Source organism: Lissotriton vulgaris, chromosome 11, assembly GCF_964263255.1.
Source record: "Lissotriton vulgaris chromosome 11, aLisVul1.2, whole genome shotgun sequence".
Lineage (NCBI taxonomy): Eukaryota > Metazoa > Chordata > Amphibia > Caudata > Salamandridae > Lissotriton > Lissotriton vulgaris.
Genome location: NC_141699.1, coordinates 873,789,037 through 873,808,251, shown reverse-complemented (window position 1 = coordinate 873,808,251; position 19,215 = coordinate 873,789,037). Strand labels below are relative to the sequence as shown.

General features: G+C 48.1%; 1 protein-coding gene across 1 annotated transcript in view; it reads right to left on the bottom strand.

Annotated features, from left to right (window-relative positions):
• CROCC2 (ciliary rootlet coiled-coil, rootletin family member 2) overlaps positions 1–19,215 on the bottom strand; it is a 1,620,686-nt gene that overhangs the window by 778,536 nt on the left and 822,935 nt on the right. The window contains exon 22 of the mRNA XM_086944022.1: positions 7,651–7,785. Coding sequence (XP_086800148.1) covers positions 7,651–7,785 — 135 coding nt within the window. The remainder of the gene's footprint in view (positions 1–7,650; positions 7,786–19,215) is intronic.

Sequence of the window (19,215 nt, the reverse complement as noted above, 5' to 3'; positions counted from 1 at the left end):
CCAGCATACGCCAAGCCAGCGTAGGGGTGTGAATAAAAGGCACGTAGCTCTAGGGGTGGTTCTCTTCCGGAATGCCCAACATCTCTGCCAGGGCGGCACCTCTCAACCCGCCACGAGACTGACGCCATCGTCTTGAGCAGGGTTGCCAGCGATCCTGTATGCCTGCTGCACCCCGGGACGTAGGTCCCCGAACCAGTCGTAGCCGCACTTGCACACCCAGGCCTCAATGCCCACCTGCCGACACCGGTGTGTGTCGAAGAGGGCCCACCACATGCCGGTGCAAGCTCCAGGCCTGAGGCTGCGACCCTGGCAACCTGCTACGACCATCACGTCCTCCGCGAGCAAGGCCCGCAGTACTCCTTACTTGTTGACGTACTCTAACGGCATACATAGCGTACTAGTAGGTCACACATTTGGAACTGAGTCTTGATTACACTATGGTTGAGGACGAAGTGTATGGCTGAGCTGAAATCACTATGACCTCATAAGTGCTACGCCTAGTCCAACGGCCGACGGCACCACTACCTCGGGAGTGCTGCCGTCGGCCGTTGGACGTTCGAACCTCACCTGCGCAATGGAACGTTCAGCACTGGAGCTGGACGTTCCATAGCTGCTAAGGTGTTAATCCCTTCGATGTGGTGCCATCAAGTATGTACATAGCATTACAACCACACGTGTCTGTGGGCCCACGCGGACTACTTCTCCCGGGCCACACTAAGCTCGAGTAGGTCAGACATTTGGAACTGAGTCATGATCATGCAATGGCGGGTACACACGGCAATGCAGACTTTAAATCACTATACTCCCTTCGATGTGGTGACACCAAGTCTATGTATAGCATCACAACCACACATTTCTGTGGCCCTTTGCTGGAAACGCCTACTGCCTACACTGTGGTCAAGTTGGTCGCACAATTGGAACTGAGCATCGATTTTTCAATGGCAGAGTACAGATTGCACGCAAGGAGAGGTGTAAGAGGATGACGCGTTGCAGTCAGGAGCAAAAAAGGATCATTGTTACAGAGGTGATCGAACACTACCGACAACTGCCCTGGTGTCACTAACTCTGTGCATCGCGAGCCATCGACAGGTGGCTGTGGGCCACTGCTGACCGCTACCTCCAGCCTACACTGTGGTCCAGTAGGTCACAGAGTCTTGCTTTAGCAATGGCGGAGTTCATATCAGTTTACCAACATCATCGCAGACTGCATCCCCTCTCAGCCCAGGTACCACTAAGTCTGTTCCCTGACATTCATGGACACTCACTAGTCGCACATTGGTGGCGTCTGAGTCTACGGACTTGGGGGTAGTTTTCATCCTTATGTAGCTGATACCAAATTGGTTCTGGCAACAAGGCTGTCACTTTCCACTCCACCATTTGCTGCTTCCAGATAAAATCACACCTTCTGCATCATGCCCTGGAGGACACCTTCCACTGTCCCCCGCAACACTCCACCACATTCACCTTCAACATCGATGAAGACCCGCCCAGTCCACGTGGTCCTACCTCAGTGCACCGCAAGTCACTGTCCCGTGGCAGGGTGCCTGTGCCGGCCGCTGTTCATCCAGGGATACTAACTCTGTGCTCGTCAGGTCCGGGACCCCTTCTTCTGAGATATTGGATGGGCTCTGAGGCAAATGCCTCTGGGTCATCAAAGTCATGAGTCTGTGGCCCTGCACGGTCCGCTGCCTCTGGCCTCAACCGCGGCCCACCAGTGCTCACACATCAAATCGAGTCCTGACCGGCCTGGACGTCGCATCACTGCAGGAGGCACATGGCACCATCGCCAGAACCCTCTCCAACCGCCATCTGCCAGAGTTGAAACTGTGGTACTGGCAGACTGACAGAGTTGCTCGCAGCTGTCATGGATGCCATCTTCTGCCTGATCCCCTGCTCAGCACTCCAGGTGCCACTGACTCAGTGCACCACAACCCATGGACCTTCACTGATTGAGTTTTATGCTGTGGAGAGGTTGCGCAGCAATGTCACCTCAGGCAGAGTGGGAGACCTGGGACGTTGATAAGGAAGATGATGCAGGTCTAACACACCGCACTGCATCTGCATCAGGATTATCTCGAAGGGACACAATCCTAGACTTTTTCTTCACATGATCGCGCTCAGCTCTAGTGCCCCAACCTCAGTGCACTGCAACTCATGGACATTTCTGTTTGCATGTTGGGTGACCTCTGGACTTGATCCGGCTCCCTCCATGTTGCTCAGTAGTTGACTCTGTTATGCAGGTGTTTTCTGTTTCTGTTGCACTGGTGTCCACAGTTCAAGTTGTTGCCAGCACCAAGCACTCCGTGCGGGCTGGCTTACACTCACCCCACACACATCCAGCAGAGGCGTCACGGTACTTGTGGCCCTGCCAATTAAGGGGCTGGGCGCATGTGCCCATGGCCAGTTCAACATTATATCTGCGTGTGTCCCTATGGTCTTGTTGTATGCATAACGGCCCTGGGCCCTACAACATTACATTGTGCTGTGTACAGCATGTGCAGACATGTCACCGCAGGCAGCTGGTTGGAGCTTGGACATGTAGCTTTGGCGTCACCCACTCAATTTGTGAGGGGATTGACCTGGGCCATCGTACGCAGAGCCAACGTGGGTGTGTGACTGCTATTTGCGTGCCCCTGGGCGTTGTTCTGTACTGTGAATGTGCATCTGCATGTGGGTCTATGGCAGTGTTGGTCTCCTTTGTGGGGTGTAGGTAATCCCTGAAGGATACTAGACACCGACGTATGTGCTCTAGTTCGCCTTCCATGGGTTCGGACCCCACCCACACCTGTTCGGCCACCTCCTTTTGGTGTGCTGACACCTGGCATTGGGGTGCCATGTGTGGGTGGGTGAAGTGTTGTGCACCAGCTGTGCTTGCGGGTGTTTCGTGCTGTGTGGTCTGTTGCAGGGTCTGTGTTCTCCTTTAAGTAGTTTTGCTACCCGGGTCCTGGTGGTGGGTTGCGTGGGATGTCCATGGGCTGTTGTAGGACGTCGGTGTGGTGGTCCTCTCCGGCATCACAGATGTGTTGTCTTCCGTGCTCTGCTGGAGGTGTTGTGTGCCCCTCCGCAATGTTAAGTGGAGATGCATATTGACATTGTGATGACATGTATGTTGGCGCATTGTTCTTGTTTACATGCAGACTGTATGACAACAAATATTGTGACTGTTTGGGAGGTGCTGAATATTGCTGCGGGACAGTGTACATTTGTACTACATGATGGATGTGAGGTTGTGCGTGTACATTTCCATTTCAGTTTCCAGCTCTGTCAGATGTAGTAGGCTTGTTTCTGTGCGTGTGTGGAGCCAGTTGTGTCCTCTGCTTTGCAGTGTCGGCTTTGCGCATTGTACCACGTTGTTGTCAATGTGGGTGTGCTGTTCTTGCTATGTGTGTGTGCTGCAGTGTACCACGAGGATCAGGGACATGATCCAGGGTAATTGTGGGTGTGCAGTGTGCTACACCTCGTTGTGCATGTGTGCCATTGTGGCCATCTCCCCCGTCCTCTCAGTCCCTGGTCGTTACTCACCCTGTTGATGTTGTGGCAGGTCCTCTCGAGCTGTGTCCGTACTCCCTACTCCTTGCACCGTCTCCACACTGATGACTGTGGCCTCGGTTTCCTCCAGCTCCTCCTGTGGCGCAGAACTCCCACCTCCTGTCGCCGCTGCAGCCTTCCTGTTGGCAGCGGGGTTGTGCCTGGTTTAGGTTGTCACATCATGCCAGAGCCCTTTGGCCTCCTCGATTGGCCTCCTCGACACTCCGACTGCATTCCCGGTTGTTTACCTGTGGGTCAGTTGATGGTAGTGTTCTGTCACCTCCGTGACACAGATCTGGTTTTCCTGAGGGCTGCACCCCATCTTCCTCTCCCTCTACTCCTTGGCCGCCCCTGTCCCCGTTGTTGCTTGCTGGTGGTCTGTGGGGTTCACGTTGGCCTCTGCGCTCGGTCAGAGTGCATCTATGTTGCTACGCGCTTTGGATTATTTCTAGTGTGTTGTTTCTGTAGTTTTTATGGTGCATTTTCCCGCCAGAAGTGTGGGATTTGCAGGCCTGTCGCTGTTTTTCACTGCTTGTTTGTGTTCGTGTTTCACATTTTTGCGGCGTGTCATTGATTTTAACGCGGACATTTGATGCCTTATCTGGAGACTATCGCATGGAAACGCTGTGTTGAGAATGCTTGGTTAACACAGCGTCATTTTCCCGCGTTAGACTGCGATGTTGGAAGTTGTGTTAAGTAACTTTTGCGATGGTTATCACACGTTCTTGAGAATATGCCCCAATGTGTACTATACTGAAAGCCCAAATAAGGCGATGCTGGGAGAAACCCATATAGCGCCGGTGAAGGAGGGAGGGGGGCAGCGATGGAGGAAGTTAAGTGGAACTCTGAAGTCGGGAATCCTCAACCTGGCAAACCTGACAAGCAGCTGGTGACAATAAAAGAACAATTCCCTGTGACAATGACAGCTAAATCAATTACCAACTTTGGGAATACGACTGTCTCCCCCAGTCACACAAACTGCTTTTTTAATTTCAAGACTTTTATAATCAAATTATACAAAAATAAAGTTAGCAATGAAAAAAAGAGAAGAGCCCAATTATATCTGAAATTTGATAAAATATTCTTCCATTAGAGCATTACAAACTTTGCAGGCATATTATTGTAGAAAGATACATTGATGTTGTTAGACATTGCATACCCAAGATTTGATAAAAAATAGCATAAGACTCAATCTATATATGTCCTTTTAATCAAGGAGTCACATGCCATCATTTAAATGGTATATATACACATGTGTCAAAATGATTAATATTGTAAGAGCAAAATGTCATTAAAATGAAGACATCAACCTTAATAATTCTGAGCTAATTAAGAAGCCACCACAGAATTTCCCACACAGGAAAACATTAGAACAAGTATGATTATTATATTATGGAGTGATATTATATTAGGAAGATAATAATCAGCAAAAAGATAATTTTTTGGCAAACCTTTGGGATTCAGGGTGGCATTGATGTTAACAGGGTTCAGTCTAGCACATTCAAAGGATATTTCTTTCTATTCTCCATGCTAGAGAATTTCATTGTGGTATTATATACACTTCTCAAGTTGCAAATCCATGCCCATGAGCTGTATTACTATAAAACTTGTGGTCTTCTACATTTCTCTCCTGGTAGGGAAGATTTCTTGCATGTTCATTTACTTAGTATGCTTTACATCGGATTATTGTGTAACTTCTTTAAGGATTTGGGCATGACAATTTCAAAGTACTTATGGACAGTTTCAAAATATGAGAATGTCACTAAAACCCGAAATTAAGGAAATCGCTGGGTGGAGCTAATGTGGCAAATTTTTACAACTATCAAATAGCATATGAATTAAATCTTAAACATCCAGATCTACCTCGTCTTTACATAAAAATGACAAACTAAAAATAGACAGCAAAAGTATTTTATGAGGGTATTAGGTTAAATCTTGATTAACATCAATAGATGATCTATACCTTCTAGATTACCTACGCTCTTTGTAGAACTACAATACAGTACAAATTTAAACCACAGAATATTGGGCCAGATATAAGCTTTGGCAAATGGAGTACAGCAATTCAGGGTGGTGGAGGACATTACTGCTGCCACCCTAACCGGCAACCATCTACCATAATTAGAGATGACTGCCAGCCCTTCATGAATGTTCCCTTCAAAGTACAAAAGGTTTTGGGGGTGGCCCCTGTTGGTTTTGATGCCTTCCTCCAATTATTTTAACATTTTTTGTGTGTCAAAAACAAACTCCCAAAGTGGGAGTTTGTTTTGAAAAACAGAAAGCTACTTGCCCAAACACACTGTGAATTTTCTCCCAGGGACTATGGGTACATATTTGTTTTTCTTTCCCTCACTGCAAGGTTTTGTTAGGCAGTGATCAGCAGATATCACACCGTCCACTGAAAACAGGGTGGATGGTGTAATGCCTTCCTCCGAAAGTACATATCCATCATGCTGTCGGAGGAGGAATTTCGTTGACAGAGCAAATGAAGGCTATCAACAAAAAGCTTACGTTCCGCTCGCCTGTACATGGATCAGGCAGACCGGGAGTTTGGAGAACAGGGGACTCCATCACACTTGTGACTGAGTTGCATGTCCTGCCGTACTCTAAATCAGTCTCTAAGATTATTATACATTTCTGAGGCTGGGAGGGGCTATATCGCAATGTGGACACCTTACCCAACTGGAAATTTAGAACGTAGACTGACCATATCCACACAGGGTCACTTGGACTCCAAGGTCTTCATGCGGTTAGCAAAGCAATCCTTCTAAACTCAACAGTAAAACAAACAACAAACAGTAAGAATCCATACCTGCTACTGAGAGAACTCTTCTGAATGTGGAAAGTGATCATGAACAGGCCTTTTGATTTTCCAGACAAGGCATATTGCCTCTGACCGAATTCATGACAGTACACAAATCATTCTTGGCACCCTTCAGACTTAATAATGTTAAGCACATTGACTCAGAATCTTGTTGGCACCGTGGTTCCTCTGGAGGGGATCTTACCACATTATATCTGAGTGTTCTATGATTCCTACCCTATTGGATCCGGGGAATATAGAGAAAGGACTTTCCAATATCACTTGGATCTCAATCCAGTGGTTGAGACCTAGGTGTAAATTCTGTCCAAAGTCCATCGCAAACAGGTCAAGAAGAACTAATATTTATAGATCTGTTCTTATCAATGGAGATTAAAACTATGCTCTCCAATTGAAAAAACACCCATACCATATCTGTACACACCACTCTGTATAAATTTCCGAAAGCAAAATCTTCACATGAAAACCCTGTCTATGATCGTATAGAGCCCTTTGGCCAACCTTATATATGGGAAAAGGCCATGTGGACACATTGTAGGAAGGAAGAGCACTTGGGGTGGCTGTGGGATTTGGCTTGTTGGTGAAAACATTGGAAGCACCATAACCAACATTATCAAAGTGTAGCATGTGCAGTTTATACAGCTTTCACTTTTTTCTCCAGGTGATGGCTGTGGTGTTGGCAGTCTTGAAAGTTAAATCTCAAATCCTAACGTAGCCCACGTGTGTCCCGGCTCTAAGAATGCTAGTACAGTGTATCAACAAATACATGCACTTAACAGGTCATCAGCCAGATGCCAGAGGGATTACACTGTACCCAAGCTCTCACATCATTGTGGTATCAATCATGCACCAAAAGCATACACTGAAAAAGTAATGGGTCTGGATTTATGTTTACAATGAAAGGAATTTGCTCACGGCACACAAATACTGTTGTTCTCTTTGATAAATGTTTTTGATTGGGTAACGCATTTGTTAGCAGAGAACAGAATTATAAAAGGTTCCTTATTTGTAACACTGTTGTTTTTATAGTCACTGCATGTACAGTGTAAAAACAAACTCCGAGTTGTCTGGCCCCATTCATTATAACTTTGTTTTGGGTGCTTTGGTGTTTCAGCCAACCCCACACAACAGGAGCAAAACGATAAAGTCTGAATCTTGGAAATTATAAGAATGGATAGATGGGGGACTCTCCTCCGGTTCCCTGCATTGTGATTTTGTTAAAATTTCAGTTAGCAGTAGGTGGTTTGTCAGATGATGGCCTAGATGAATTACAATACATATAAGGTGGGTTTGATGCTCACCTTATCCTGTTCCTGGCGGGTCAAGCACTCATGTTTTACCCGTTCCAGTTTCATGTTTGCATTTGCAAGCTCCTGCTGGACTTGGTTCAGTTTTTCTGACAGCAGATTCTTCTCCGTCTCTTTAATAAACAAGGCCTAGAAATACAAAACATATGGAAAAAATCACAGTTCATTTAGAGGTCAACCAGGAACTCCAACAGCATTGAGAATTCTTTGAACCCTCAAGGACCAAGAAGACTCCACAGCCTTAGGAAATGCAATAAAACCTCTCAGGACCTCATTTTGCCTGTTAGGTAGGGGAGAAGGTTGCCCTCCCCTCTTTTTGTTCAGAGCAGACATTCTCTGCTCTCATTAAACTCATCCCTCCTCCTCTTGTGTTGATGGCTATCAATTAGCAACAGCGAACCTCTGCTAGGCTCTGCCGGAGGCTAATCCACATGCTGACATTAACCAGTTTGAACAGGTATGACTCAGGACATTGTTCGGAAAGTCCACAGTAACATGGGGATACAGATGAATATGCAATTCCCTGTGACTGGCTAAAGTACTGGAATTTTGAAACTCATTTCTTAAGCATTTGTTTCTGCACCAAGTAGTATAAATACGGGACCTCTTGGCAATGTGGGCTTAGAGTACACAGACACCAAGGAGGACTACATACAAGTGTCGGGCACATACATTACCAGGAGCTGAACCAGTGCTGATTATGGCTCTCCAGCAGGTTGAGGACAAGCCTGATTACCTTGCTCCTGTGTTGCATGTGAAAGGAAGCACCAACTACTCTGCAAGTAGTGGAATTGCTCCAGAACACAATGCCAATTTGAGGATCTCAACATGGAGAATAATGCAAGGCCCTGCGATTGCTCAACAGCCACAACATCACATCAGCCCAGCAGGCCTGGAAGAAGTAAGCTTAATGACAAGAACTGTCTGGGGATACAGGTAAAGATGTTTTCCTTGAATGTTTTTGATAACTTATTTCAATTATATTTTACATAGAAACAAAGTTGAGACATTATACATTTGGATACAGTCGATCTATAGTGTTAATTCTTACGCCAAAACATAATCTTCTCTCAATATAAAATAGGATAACCTCCTCATGTGCTTTAATCCAACAGGGATATCGCCATAGCGTAGGGCATCAAAGCTCCACCGACCTCCCTCATATATGGTCATGCTGCCTGTAGGCGTCCCCTCAGTTCATATATTTGCTTTCCCAGAATCCTGGAGTGGTCAGGATCGACTCTCAATTTTGCTATTTCAAGAGCCCCAGTCACTCTCAAATTTTGTTTAATGTCTCTCTTAGCTATAACCAACCCTACACATACTATGGTCTTCAGATATTTATTAATATTAATCTTATATAATATAATTAACACAGCCATCTTCTGAGTGAGGGTGATGGTATGCTGTAGTGTAGGACCTCTGATAACAGTTACCCTATTTTTCCCAATTACTGATGAAGTACCTAACATTTCCATGTACAGTGTAGAATATCTCACGTACATCTCCTGGCATCTTAAGCATGTGGGGACCATTCCCTTCTTATTCTTCATACTTTCTGTCTGGTGTAATAAATTCCTTGAAAATACTTAAATAGTGTTACCTACAGCAAACCTATAGAGATACGCTATAACGATCGCTCTGGGTACCATTAAAGGCGCTTACCAGTCCATATTATCAATCTGCCCCATGTGTACCTCCCAATCTCTTCTGAGTTGCTGGATTGTGTCTGGGGTGTGCATAACAGGCGTTTTGTAACTTCGAGATATTTTGTTATATGGAAGGGTGCAATGGTAATTTTTGCCTTGAGAGACATAAACTTTGCGATATCCTCAGTTTAAGTCAAACATGGGAGCAGAACATGTCTAGTGGAGTGGATCACTGGTTAGAGGCGGCAGAACCGGAAGTAGAGAACGGCCCGGGACCAGGGTTCAATTCCCGACGCAGCAGGGTCGTGGACCTGGGTCAGCGGACCCGATAATTCTTGCCTCGGTGCCTACTCTAACCAGGGATCACACTCGGCAACTCTGGGCATTAGCTTGCCTCATCTCTACAACGGCCCCACATTCGCCGGGGATGCCTAGTTTCACCTTGGAGATACCCAGTAGGGACCATCTCACAGGGATAGCCAGGATGGGTTCCCCAGCGCCACGACGCCTCAGGGCAGCAGTGCGCTTTACAAGACACATACATTTACATTTAAGCTGTAAACAGCAGTAAAAATGAGTTCATAGTAACCCAAATTCTTCCTGTAATCTTGTAAAAGGTTTATGCCCCATGTTCTTGGCTAGCTACACCCCCTGCATTGTAATTCATAGAGTGTTTGATCGGGTAAATTCCTAAAGATCTACCACCCCCGGTAGCTTCGACCACACCCACAAGGAAGTTGGTTGCAAAGTTTTTTACCCCACCCCATGGCCCCTGATATATCCCAGCAAATGTTTGCCGTTCTAGCGGCAGATGGTAGGAATTTGGCCATTTTTTACTCGGGTAGGAAATGTAGAACATTGTCTCAACCCAGAGTCCATCTCTCACTATCGGAGGCAGAGTCAGCTCTAGTTTCAAACAACCACTCATTGGGGACCACCAAATGAGCAGCTTGATAATTAACCACCATGTCCGACATTCCAATCCACCATCAAAAGGAGATTTGGCCGTGCTGAGCTTCGATATATTATATAAAGAGGGGCTCTCTATAGGGATGAATTAAAGATGTATAATTTCTCAACAAGCTATGGGAAGCAGTTTTAATTTGTATGTATTTTCTTTTTTTTACAGTTTTATATAGCGCAAACTAGACCCGAGAAATCTGGTATCAGAGCGCTTACATGAGCACCAATTTTTTTCCCCTGCCTCTGAGGGATAAGGTAGGTCTGATGGAAGCAGTTTAAAGAAACAAGGCACAGGGGGGACAATATGGCCAGCTCTCTCAAGGCCATCTTGGCATCACGCCACTTGCTCTCATCCAGAGGGCGCACCAACTCCTCCCACCATTCCCCCAAGGTCTTGAAGTAGGTCTGGCTGGTCATTTACTCACCGTTGAACCTCTCCCTGCTTGCTGCTACTCTGCCTCGCTGCCACTGACCAGTCCGTGGGGGACTACAACGCTTGCTTCTCGTGCCGGGTCGTCATTACTCAGAGTCCCCGGGGGCGTGTCCTTGTAGCATCATCAACAGCCCCGGGCAGTGCTTAAAATCGCCTCTGCCCTCCCGCCGGGATGGGACGCTAACGCTGCTGCTGGTCATTTACTCACCGTTGGACCTCTCCCTGCTTGCTGCTACTCTGCCTCGCTGCCACTGACCAGTCCGTGGGGGACTACAACGCTTGCTTCTCGTGCCGGGTCGTCATTACTCAGAGTCCCCGGGGGCGTGTCCTTGTAGCATCATCAACAGCCCCGGGCAGTGCTTAAAAACGCCTCTGCCCTCCCGCCGGGATGGGACGCTAACGCTGCCGCTGGTCATTTACTCACCGTTGGACCTCTCCCTGCTTGCTGCTACTCTGCCTCGCTGCCACTGACCAGTCCGTGGGGGACTACAACGCTTGCTTCTCGTGCCGGGACTTCATTACCCAGAGTCCCCGGGGGTGTGTCCTTGTAGCATCATCAACAGCCCCGGGCGGTGCTTAAAAACGCCTCTGCCCTCCCGCAGCGTGGGACGCTAACGCTGCCGCTGGTCATTTACTCACCGTTGGACCTCTCCCTGCTTGCTGGTACTCTGCCTCGCTGCCACTGACTAGTCCGTGGGGGACTACAACGCCCCCTTCTCGCGCCGGGACTTCATTACACAGAGTCCCCGGGGGTGCGTCCTTGTAGCATCATCAACAGCGCCGGGAGGTGCCTAAAAACGCCTCTGCCCTCCCGCAGCGCGGGACGCTAACACTGCCGCTGGTCATTTATTCACCGTTGGACCTCTCCCTGCTTGCTGGTACTCTGCCTCGCTGCCACTGACCAGTTCGTGGGGGACTACAACACTCGCTTCTCGCGCCGGGACTCCATTACCCAGAGTCCTCGTGGGCCCATCCTTGTAGCATCATCAACAGCGCCGGGAGGTGCTTAAAAACGCCTCTGCCCTCCCGCTGCGCGGGACACGCGTGGGTGTGCCCGCACGAAGCCCGGGCCAAGGCGGGCCTGTAAGAGGCCGGGCCACGTTATTGATTCCTTCTGTGTTGGACTGTAAGCTTGTGTTTTTGTCAGGGTTTTGTTCTTTGAAGGTTAGCTGGGGCACTGTTTCTGTGTGGCTCTGAGGTTTTTAGAATATTATGAGTAAAAGGAAGGTTGGAGATAGGGTGGTGGGCACTATAGATGCCTTTTAAAATAGAGCCAAATCTGTTCTGATACATGAGATCCAGGCAACAGAGCGCAGGCTCTCACTTGAACCCATACCATCTAGGGGAGGCTCCTTGCCTTGTGCCCAGATACCTCCCCCGCAGACTAACATTGAATTACAACCTGCATGTGACATAACTTCCCCCAGCTTATTATGTGTGATGCCTATGTCTCCCTCCGAGGGTTCCCCGCAAATTCAGCGCAGTATAGAGAGCCCTGCTAGGGTAAAGACCATAGGTAAGAAAGCTATGGGGGAACAGGAGTGGAACCGCCCACTAAACAAGCATTGGAAATGCAATAGATCTCGCATCATTAGAGTTAGTGCTTTTAGAATTGTTGATGGGTTTTTTTTGTAAATCTTTAGCATTTTTGTTTCCTGTAGCCAATGCTAAAGAATTACAAATAAAAAAAGCCATAAACATTTCTAAAAGCTCTAACTCAAATGCTGCGAGACCTATTGCACTGTCGGCTGGGGTTTTTTGATGGTGCTGTGCTGGGAGAGAGAGTGGGGAGGGGTTGGAGAAGGGAGGGGGCGTAGAGCAGGGGGCGGAGCTATTGTATTAGTGCTCAACCCGTACCTCTGGGTTTTTCAAATGCATTGTGGGTGAGGCTACATAGTAGGTGATGGGTAGAGTCTTGAATGCGTTTAAGCAAAAAAATTCCACGCAGGGCAGTGATAAAATAAATGTACTAAAGTTTAATGGGGGGCTAAATAAATAAAAATTCTTCAATAATAAAAAAATGTGTGTCATATTTGTACATTTTGTTTTTTGAGTGGTTTAAATGCAAATATGTTGATGGTTTGGGGCGTGTAAGGGCTCTTTGAGACAAGCCAGACCCTTGGCTTAATAGGGAATTTTCACAGCAAGCTTAAAACGGGTAGGAATGTACTCCCTCCTCCTCGAAGAGTTCATACTAAGTAAATTCTTAGCCACGAAGTTAGTCAAAGAGACTTTTATCTATGAAGGAGACAATAACTGCAAGCTTGTTCAGCTATCTTCCATTTTCATTTAAAGATTCAACCAATTTTCCAATTCCCGTCCCTCACTGCACTTCTTATGACCACGTGGAGCGGCTAAGGAACACCTGCCAGAGCTTGCTTCCTCACAGCACTGCTCCACAGGAAGTTCCTTACGTCTCTTCCGGGCAAGGAAATTTCCTGTGGTCACGCACACATTCCAAGCGCTGTTAAATTCATTCCACAAATGTTAGTCAGCAACGCGGTCTAACAAAAAAAGCAACGTTTCCCTTCAACAGCAGAGAAGCAACCAGCAGTTAGGGGCTCTGGAAAGCGGTTCAGACAGAAGGCAGTACCACAAGGCAGGGACAGTTACAAAACAGAACCAGTGCTTATACAGCTCGTACTGTATTTCCACCCTTGTTCGTGTTAGTGCTAATTCAGAGATGAGCGCAAAATATATTCACTCCAACCTCGTGGTAACTGCGCGTTCAAACTGGTATACAAACAGTTCTAAGAAGTAAATGGGGTTAGTGATATTTTTTTCACACCGAACTAATCTCTGCTGACGTACAAGCTCCCTGGAACAGCACCGTATGTCACCGCTCTTAACTTCTGCATGCAATGCCCATGGTGGGAAAGAGAGAGTGGGGAGGAGAGTAGGAGGAGGAGGGGGGAGGAGAGTAGGAGGAGAAGGGGGGCCAAAAGAGACAAGACGGAGGGAAGGCAGAGAAGGGGAGGGGGGAGGAGAAATGCGACACGGCGGGCAGGGGAGGGGGCGGAGCGGGGAGAGGGTCCAACCTCGTGGTAACTGCGCGTTCAAACTGGTATACAAACAGTTCTAAGAAGTAAATGGGGTTAGTGATATTTTTTCCACACCGAACTAATCTCTGCTGACGTACAAGCTCCCTGGAACAGCACCGTATGTCACTGCTCTTAACTTCTGCATGCAATGCCCATGGTGGGAGAGAGAGAGTGGGGAGGAGAATAGGAGGAGGAGGGGGGAGGAGAGTAGGAGGAGAAGGGGGGCCAAAAGAGACAAGACGGAGGGAAGGCAGAGAAGGGGAGGGGGGAGGAGAAATGCGACACGGCGGGCAGGGGAGGGGGCGGAGCGGGGAGAGGGTGTGAAAGCAGCAGGGGCCTGGAGTGCGGCTGAGGGAACTGAAGAAATGCGACACGGCAGGCAGGGGAGGGGGCGGAGCGGGGGTGTGGGGGGAGTGCGCCTGACGGAAAATACATGCAAGGCAGGCGGCTGGGGGCATGTGCACGCGCTTTTAAGCTCAATGCGCATGCGCATTGATCTTGAATTTCACGGGCACTGCAAGGAATCGCCACGATTCTTTGCAAGTTGGTTAAAGACTGTTTAAGCCCCCATAGTCTCGCAAGCTCAATGCGCATGCGCATCGACAGGCGAGACCTAAAAAAGGAAAGGTTGTGGCACAACCAAAGAAAACCCATTGTCCGCTATAAATGAATCAAGTGGGGTCTTTGTCTTTGGAAATCCGGGTGTTAACCCCACAGACCCTAACCCTGTTGTTCGCCCAAATTTCCAGTTTAATCAAGGAGACTTGTGCTCCCTATTAAGAGAACAATTAGCAGCTCTTATTGATCCTGTCATTAAAAGATTAGATTCAGTTGATGCTAGGCTTAATAAGATTGAAGAATCCCTAACTTGTAGCATTCAAAGGAATTTTGTGCACCCTACTATCCAGCCTAATGGGGGGGTCCAATGTAGCATCCTGGGGGACACACACAAGGAACAGCTGGGAAATATGGCGAATGCCCAAATAAGTGCAGATCGGGTACATTCAGTGGTGAGTGTAGTTTGTCCTCCCCCTACCAGTGTTAGTAATGGTAGTTCTGCTCCCCCGTTACAGCAATATAGGGCAGAAGGGAATAGAAGGCAGCATGAGCATGGTATAGAAGGGGGTCTAGTTATGTTACCTAGTCTCCATCTCCCCCCTGAAGCTACACCATACACGGTCGTCCTTGCGAATGTCCCCCCACTCCCTCCAGGAACACAAGAGTACTGGTCTACGCTTAAAAATAAGGCTCTCAATTTCTTGAGTAAGAAGACATGCATTAGACACAAACTATTTGATGAATTTAAAATGGTGCGACGCATCAACTGGGCAGGCCACTCATTTAAATCCATGCCTGGTGACTGTGTGGTATAGAGCTTCAGGTCACCCTCTCTGGTTTGTTATATTCTTGAGATGGCTGGGCATTTTCCCCCTGCTGCAAAAGGAATTAGATTACTCCCCCTTGGATTTTTCTACAACCGACGTACCCTGCCTAGAAATAGGGAAGTACAGGTACCCGACGAGATATACAATTGGTTAGACCACCCTATTCAGACCAACAATCGCTTCGAGTTACTTTTGTCACAAGAAGACATTGACTGACTGAGAGGAAGTGATACTGTACAGTGGGTTATATGCAGTGGGGATAAAACAATGGTAGCTAAGAATCCATCAATTGGCATCGGTAGCAATCTGGGTTGGGGGTGTGCTTCACCTAGGGATATACTAACAACTGACTTAGGGAACGCACGCTCTGGAAGCGAAGGGCGGGACTCTCCAAATGTTTCTGAGGCACAACCTCCTTTTAGAACCCCTAGCTTAGGCCATTATCTAACAATGGAAACTAACATAAACGAGGTTAGGATTAGTACTGGGAATGGAGGCCCTAGTCCCTCGAGACCATTTATGATTCTATCCTCCTGGAATATAGCGGGTCTAGAAGCTAAATCAATGTCTACAGATTGGTATGCATACCTAGAGTGTTCGGATGTATGGGCTTTTCAAGAAACAGGGTCCGTAGAAGGAGTTTTCTATGAAGGTTATTTAAACTTCTTTAAAGCAGCATTAAGGGGACAAAGGGGAAGACCAGTGGGTGGGCTGATCTGCTGGGTATGACAATTTGAGGTGATAAGGGTGGATGAGGTTTTTATCGATAGCCTAGTTGTTCTGGCCATAAGGGTCAGCTCATCAAAGGGCCTCCATATAATCATTTATAATGTGTACTCGAGGGGTCAACCTGGTGGCAGGAGTCCAACGCTACCATCCAGTCTTCTGGGTCCAGGGCAGCTAGGACCTGAGCCAAAGTCAGCATCTTGAACTTCTCCTTCCGGAGGAAGCTGTTGACGCTCCGTAGGTCCAAGATAGGGCGCAGGCCTCCTTTGCCCTTCTTGGGTACCAGAAAGTAGTGGGAATAGCAACCACGTCCTACTTATGGCCCAGGAACGCGCTCAATGGCTCCCTTGGCCAAGAGGGCCGTAACTTCCTCCTGCAGAAGGTGCAAGTGATCCCCCGACATGCGGTGGCATTGCGGTGGCATGGTTGAAGGGGTCGCCTCGAAGGGGAGGGAGTAGCCCCTTCGGACGGTTTGCAGCACCCACCTGTCCGATGTGATAGTACGCCAGTGGAGGAGGTGATGGCGAACCCTGCCCACCACTGGTGTTGAATGGGCCTGAAATGCCGGACTAGGAAGGCTTAGAGGCAGATGCTGTGGGGGCGGATGTGGACTGACCTTGCCAGTGTCCCTCGGAACCGCCACGGCGGTAACCAAGTCCGCGACCGCGTTGAGACTGGTTCTGCGGCCTGTGGCTGGCTGGTCGTGTGGGGGCGTCCCTTCCTTGGCCACGAAAGGAGCGAAAAGCGGAAGTTTGCTGGCATTGGCCCAAGGACTTGGCCGTAGCCCTGGGGTCCTTGAAATGCTCCAGCGCACTGTCCGCCTTGTCGCCAAAGAGGCGACAGCCATCAAAGGGCATGTTCATGAGGGTTGTGGTACTGAAAATTCTGGACCCTGCTCTCCTTTGGTACCGACGCTCTACACTTGTGTCAAAAATATCATCGTATCATGACGATTTTGGTATCGCTATACCCAAGCATTTGCGTCATGATCAAGTGACGAAATCACCCTGAAATCGTAGTTTCTGTCTTGAACCCTCGGGTTCCATTTTGTGAGCGGCATCCATTTTGTGATTGCCCTTACATAGTCAACTGACCAAGGCCGAATTCGATCTGAAAGGACACGTAAACCTCTGCTGACTCCTCTGTGACCTGGGCGAGCTGACTCCACTGCCTCAAGCCAAACCTGTTCGGGCAGTTCCCATCTCAGTGGCCGAACGAGATTAGTATCAAGGCATAACATGTCATAAACCGTTAATCGCATACAAGCTATGGCTAATCTCACACACACCTGTCCCTGTTTCTTCTTTATGACTTGTTTTACAAGGAGGAGGTGCCCGATTTTATTGGGGGTCCGTCGATATCTGATGAGAGTTCTGGGCCTTGCCGGGTAATCTATCACGAACTGGACAAACTGAAATGTGGGCTTGTCATCATGACTCTGCTTTTTCTTTGTAGTGAAAATATGTATATGGTCAAACTGTAAAACGAGGAATTCTTGCCTGAAGCTCAATATTTTGTATAAAAAGAGAAGGCTGTCTCTGTAAAAACGAGCAGTCTCCTGAGAACCTACATGCCATTGTACTTCTAGGATACCTGTTACTGGTTGCAGCCAATAAATTCGATCCTTGACTTCAACTAGAAGACTCTGTGTTTCTGTGGTCCGAAACAGGAAGGACTCGAGGTCTTTGGGTGCTTTCCCTGACACCGCCGGGTCCATAAAAACCCGGTACCTCAGTTGGCGCCCAACATGGGGCGGTATCAAGCGGTACCGGTCCAAGCCAGAGGTTCGTGAGGAGCTTCGTGTGAAAATTCCAGAGGACGGCCAGCCACTTCAGCGACCCCTGTATGTCGACGTGGTTCCGAAGGTCTTTGCTGCGAGGTTCCCCGCGTCCCGACGGCTACGAAGGACTGCTGCCCTGACTATCGCCCTGTTTTGGACCCTTGATGATTGGTAGAGCGAAACGATAGTTGAGTCTTCCGGTAACGTCATCGATCATCGATACTTCAGTTAAGTATAAGTGGAGCGTCTCCCAGTCCTTAGTTTGGTTCTTAGTTTGATATCCTTTGACATAGCTTTGATTTGGAACTTGCAAGTGCCAAAGCCGAAGGACTCGTGTATTCACAAGGCTATCGTATTCGATAATCCTTTGAAGTTTGAAGCTAGACTAGAGAGCGAAGATGCCTGGTTTTAGCAGACTTGGAAATTTGTTTTGTCTTGGTTGTAGTAGGGATTCCCGATTGGAGGACTCGTGTCCGGTTCCTCCGACTGGAACTCCAACGTATAAGCTCAATGTGAAGCATGGCGTAGGCCCTATCACATATAACGAAGTATGGGTCCGGTACACCAGAAAAGATGGTGTTCTAAAATGGCCCCAATATGGTAGCTTCGACACAGAGATTTTAGATAATCTAGAAGTTAAACTTTTCAAGAAGAAAGCCCGGCCGGCGATGTTTGACTCCTTTCGCCTATGGCGCAAAGAAGCCAAACAAAAAGAAATGAAACTAGCAAAGAAGAATAAACGAGGTATGTCAATGGTACAAGCTGCCGTTGCATTCAGGGATAATGAGGAAGAGCAAGAGAATGAGCAAACGCGTAGAAGTAGGAAGTTAGCGGTAGACAAGTGCTACCAAGTTTTGCCTCGGAAAGGACGAGGATCAAAAGAAGAACTTGATAAGGATCCTTTAATGTCTCACTTACTGAGTTCACCACCTCCTAATGTGCAGAGTGCTACAGCACCACAGCGACCTTTGGTTGTACAACATCCTATTGTTGGACCACAGGTTCTGCAACAATCACCAGCTCCTCTTCAGCTGGTTCCAACTCCTCCGGCGCAGCCCTCTCAAGGGCCGCCGCCTTTGCTACCTACTCCATCTGTTTTCCCTACGACTTCGCCTACTGCTCCAACTGCTTATCCTAGTACTCCCTCTGCTACTACCTCCACCTCTGCTTTACATCAGCCTGTCTTTTCTGGCGTTTCTGCCTTTCCGTCAGTTTCTCCTTCTGTTCGGCAGAGAGTGGCAAACACTGTTACTGGTCTGTTCTCACCTTTCTTTGGGTCGCCTAATACGACCCCTAACACAGAACGAAGGCAGTTGCGGAGTCAGCTGCCTGACTATCGAGAGAGAGAATTACTGAATAGGTTAGCGCGTTAATGGGTTGTTGATACTGCTGATAAGCTCCTTTGCACACCGCGCACTGCTCGCTGAAGCCGAGCCGCCGATGGGACGGATTCTCTTTGTTATGTGAGGCCCGAGGTCCTTGGGCGCTGGAAGTGAGAAAATGGCGCTTACGGTGAAGGATGTTTGGCTGGCCCTCCGTGACTGGTGCATTGAATTACAAGGACTGCGGGCGACTGCACACA